Source organism: Micropterus dolomieu, linkage group LG01 (assembly GCF_021292245.1).
Source record: "Micropterus dolomieu isolate WLL.071019.BEF.003 ecotype Adirondacks linkage group LG01, ASM2129224v1, whole genome shotgun sequence".
Lineage (NCBI taxonomy): Eukaryota > Metazoa > Chordata > Actinopteri > Centrarchiformes > Centrarchidae > Micropterus > Micropterus dolomieu.
The window spans coordinates 33,332,727-33,336,383 of NC_060150.1; the positions used below are offsets into that span (position 1 = coordinate 33,332,727).

Below are 3,657 nucleotides of genomic sequence, written 5' to 3' on the forward strand. Positions count from 1 at the left end.
AAGAGGTAGGTGTAGCGGGGGGCTCAATCAGGAAGGTGAAATGTAACGACTTCCACGTGCTGACAACCAACTGCATAATTTCTCTTTTGTGAGTCTGTGCTGTGTGGATAAATGCATCCCTCTGATCATTCAACTTGCTGTGCCCCCCCCCCCCCCCCTATTTTACATTTCACTTCCCTGAGAGGGCCCCCTGTATCTGGCCCAGAGAAGAGACAGTCAAAAGCAAGGCTTCTGCGGTGACTGTACGAGGCTTGGCTCAATGACATTAATGGATCTACACAAACGGGGTGAAAGAGACACGGGAAGAGAGGAAACAGCGAGAACATGTGGGATATTTTCACAAGCGTTTCACCCAATATTCCCCTCCGGGACTGCTGCGAGACAGATGTCAAACATACATCTGCTACTGTTAACTACTGTGGGTAGGGGACTCTACTTTCTTTCTTTTTTTTTATATTCATGTATTTCTGCTATATTTTATTTTTTAAATTTGTAGTTCTGTGTATGTGCTAGCTTGTGCACTGGTTGCACAACTCTGATCACTGAGGCCCCTGAGAAAGTGAGACAGCAGAGAAACCGGACCGAGAGATGTGATGCAAATAGCATGACACAGCAACAAGAGAAAGAAGAGAAAGACGAAAAAGTGAGAAAGAAGCAGAACAAGATTAGAGAAGAAAATGTTGAGAGGAACTAATTAAAGGAAAAGGTTTTCTGGGACCTGTTAAGTCAACTCACCTGTTTGGGAGAAGAGAACGGACACACCATGTGCTTACTGACACTTACATGCTAAGTTGCTACCAGTGATATCAAGTGAAAAATCATTATCTCAACAGTGACAAAATAAGAACCTGAAGCAGCACTAAAGCTACAAAGTAAAACCTCTAAAATTGGATGGAAATAAATAGTACAATTTAACACAAAAACACTGTGTTAAGACTGTAACCTGAAAAAGTTGCAGAAATAAACCTGGCAATATCGAGTGACTGCAAATGAAATGCTATCACTCACCATATTGTGTGCTAATGTATTAGCACAGACCACTATAAAGAAGAGCCTACTACGAACATGGATTTCTCTGCTGCCATGTTCTCATCGCTTAACTACAAAGTTGACCAACAGGGCTGTTCGCCCGGAGACTCTGCATATTTATTTAAAGAAAAGCAACCAAAAAAACAAAACAAAAAGAGCGTCTGCCGTCATGTCTTCTCCTGCCCTGCGACGCCCACGGCCTTCTCGGCTAGCCGTGGCTTCTGTGCCCCCGAGGCGTGTGTTTCAGTGTGTGCATGCTGCAGTGCCAGAAAGGGGTTGGCGGTGATGGCGCCTTGGCCCTGGCTCTGGGCGCCGGGCAGCAGGTTGTTGATGGGCAGCTGAGCGGAGGAGAGCGGGATGGAGGGAATCTGGGCAGAGGAGGAGAGGGACTGCAGCTGCTGGAGGTCCTGCTGCTGCTGCATCAGTTGGTAGAGCAACACCTGCTGCTGCTCCTGGGCGGGGGAGAGAGGGAGGGAGGGGAGATGGAGGAAACAAGGAGGAAAAGGAGGGAGCAAGAGGAAAATGCAGGAGAAAGAAATTGGGATAAAGTGAAAGTTTCAGATAAGAAAGGAAGAAGAAGGGTTAATAAGCTTGGTGATTTAGGCCATTATCCAAACGAAAATTGTAGCTCAATGTCTTTGTGTGTGTTCAACTGTGTGTGATAGTGGTGATGACAGTAAGTAGTTGCAAGCCTTCTAGTGTGTGTGGGTGTGTGAGTGTGTGTCGTACCGCTGAGGGCTGTGAGGACAGCAGCTGTTGGAGCTGATGCTGCTGCAGGAGGAGTCTGTGCTGCTCAGACAGCAGGCCGAGCCGCGCGGCGCTGACAAGACAAAACACAACTCGCTCAGACAAACACAACAAACACGGTGTCCTCACGCTATCGGCTCTTAGCATGAGATATTTTAATGCACAATTTCGAACTATTTACACAGAGGGGCCCACCAGGAACTGCTGACTGCAGCAATATGCAACATACATAAAACAAACATGACAACTAGAGTATTGGCCCTGAAGAATTTACTTCAGTTGCCAAAAAGCTAGAAAATGTGATATTGCTAAAAGGGGATATGGATTTACATAACCACACACACACTAAACATGCAGGAATACATCTTACAGTGTCTTTTGACAGACTTTAGGGACATGAAGTAAACAGAGCTGCAGCTGAACTGACTTCTGTCTCACCTGTTCTTGCTAGTTGCTGAGCTGCTACAATCCAACACGCAAGCAAAGGGAAACAAAAGCGGAGAGGGCGCAATAAAGTTCACATTCAGACATCTTGGGAAACAAAGAGGCGAGGTTGTTCCCTTACATAACATTAGGAATGATTCTGGTATTTTCAATACTTCAAGATGAGCTGAAGGGACAGAGTGGCTGAAATCTCCAAAGTCAAAGGAAGGCCACTGGAATGCATTTGGAGACCTTCAATCCACTGACGGTAAACTGGTTTGCTGTGGTGGGTGAGGTGACACCACCTGCATTCAGTTTTGCTTAACTCCTAATGTTTCTTTAATCTGAGTGTCTGGATGATCAAAGCAGCCGTCACACGTACCTATTATTAACAGGCAACGTGACACCCGTAGCTGCTCCTGTAGTGTGAGGGCTGGCGGTGCCTGCCGGCGTCTGGATCACCCCGTTGAGTGTTCCGACAATTCCCCCCATGCCCAGTGCACTCCCTGCACCCAGAGCCCCCATCAGCCCCGCCACCCCACCCAGCCCGGCTGAGGTCGTTCCCGCGGCGGCGACGCCATTGAGCTGCGGCGGGCTCTGGGAGACGGAGGGAGGGGTGGAGAGAGATGAAGTGGAGCCGCTACTGCTGTGGCCACCACACGACGCGCTGTCCTGAGAGAGGAAGTGGGAGAGACGAACCCCTTTAATGATGATCTTTGAAGGTGTACTTCATTACAAATGTAATGTGTGATCACTGTGGTTCACCTAATTTACCGTGTAATAAGGTGAAAAATCAAGACATTAACTCGCATAACAAGACCTCATCATTAGATGCTCGTTTCATTGAACTGTAGCTAATTACGTTATTACATTAATAACATGTTAATGCACCGTGTTGTATTGTGGTGATGCAAACTGACTATCATGTGCTGGGTGTTTGTTCGTACCTGAGCTGCCACAGGTAAAGATGAGTCAGTGGCTCCTTTCACATCTGCAACACAAATTAATGCAGGATTAGATCTTTTCTGTGTGTGTATAATTAGGACGGCAATTAATGATTATTTTCATTGATTAAGTTCATCGTTTATTCTGCAGATTACTGTTATCAGTTAATCGATACGTCCATAAAATAGATGTTAAATTTAAAATAAAGGCAATAAATCTTCACGTTTCAGAAGCTGAAATTAGGAAATTTTTGCCATTTTGCTTTATTAAACAAGTGTAATGACTAATTATTAAAAGTTGTTGCACAATTGCTTTCTCTTGATCGACTAGCTCTTGTCGGTGTGCGTTTGGGTGCAGGTGTTGAGAATGCTCAAGGCTTGTGTGTAGTTAAGTACGAAAAGCGTAAACATGTGTTCATTATCATTGTGCTTTTTCTGCACCATCTTACATCAGCGACCTATTTTTGCAATTATCAAATACACATATTGCTAAGTATAACTGAAAATTACTTCA

At 45.3% G+C, this 3,657-nt stretch overlaps 1 protein-coding gene across 4 annotated transcripts in view; it reads right to left on the bottom strand.

Annotated features, from left to right (window-relative positions):
• Window positions 1-431: 431 nt before the first annotated feature.
• The window catches only part of mllt10 (MLLT10 histone lysine methyltransferase DOT1L cofactor), a 43,358-nt gene continuing 40,132 nt past the window's right edge, over window positions 432-3,657 (bottom strand). For 2 of the 4 annotated variants that reach the window (XM_046065695.1, XM_046065717.1), the window contains 5 exons: window positions 3,147-3,190; window positions 2,582-2,871; window positions 2,215-2,238; window positions 1,759-1,849; window positions 432-1,481 (listed from right to left, as the gene is read on the bottom strand). In XM_046065695.1, the coding sequence (XP_045921651.1) occupies window positions 1,197-1,481; window positions 1,759-1,849; window positions 2,215-2,238; window positions 2,582-2,871; window positions 3,147-3,190 (734 nt within the window). In that variant the 3' untranslated portion in view covers window positions 432-1,196. The remainder of the gene's footprint in view (window positions 1,482-1,758; window positions 1,850-2,214; window positions 2,239-2,581; window positions 2,872-3,146; window positions 3,191-3,657) is intronic. The other 2 variants (XM_046065703.1, XM_046065709.1) reach the window with 2 other exon arrangements.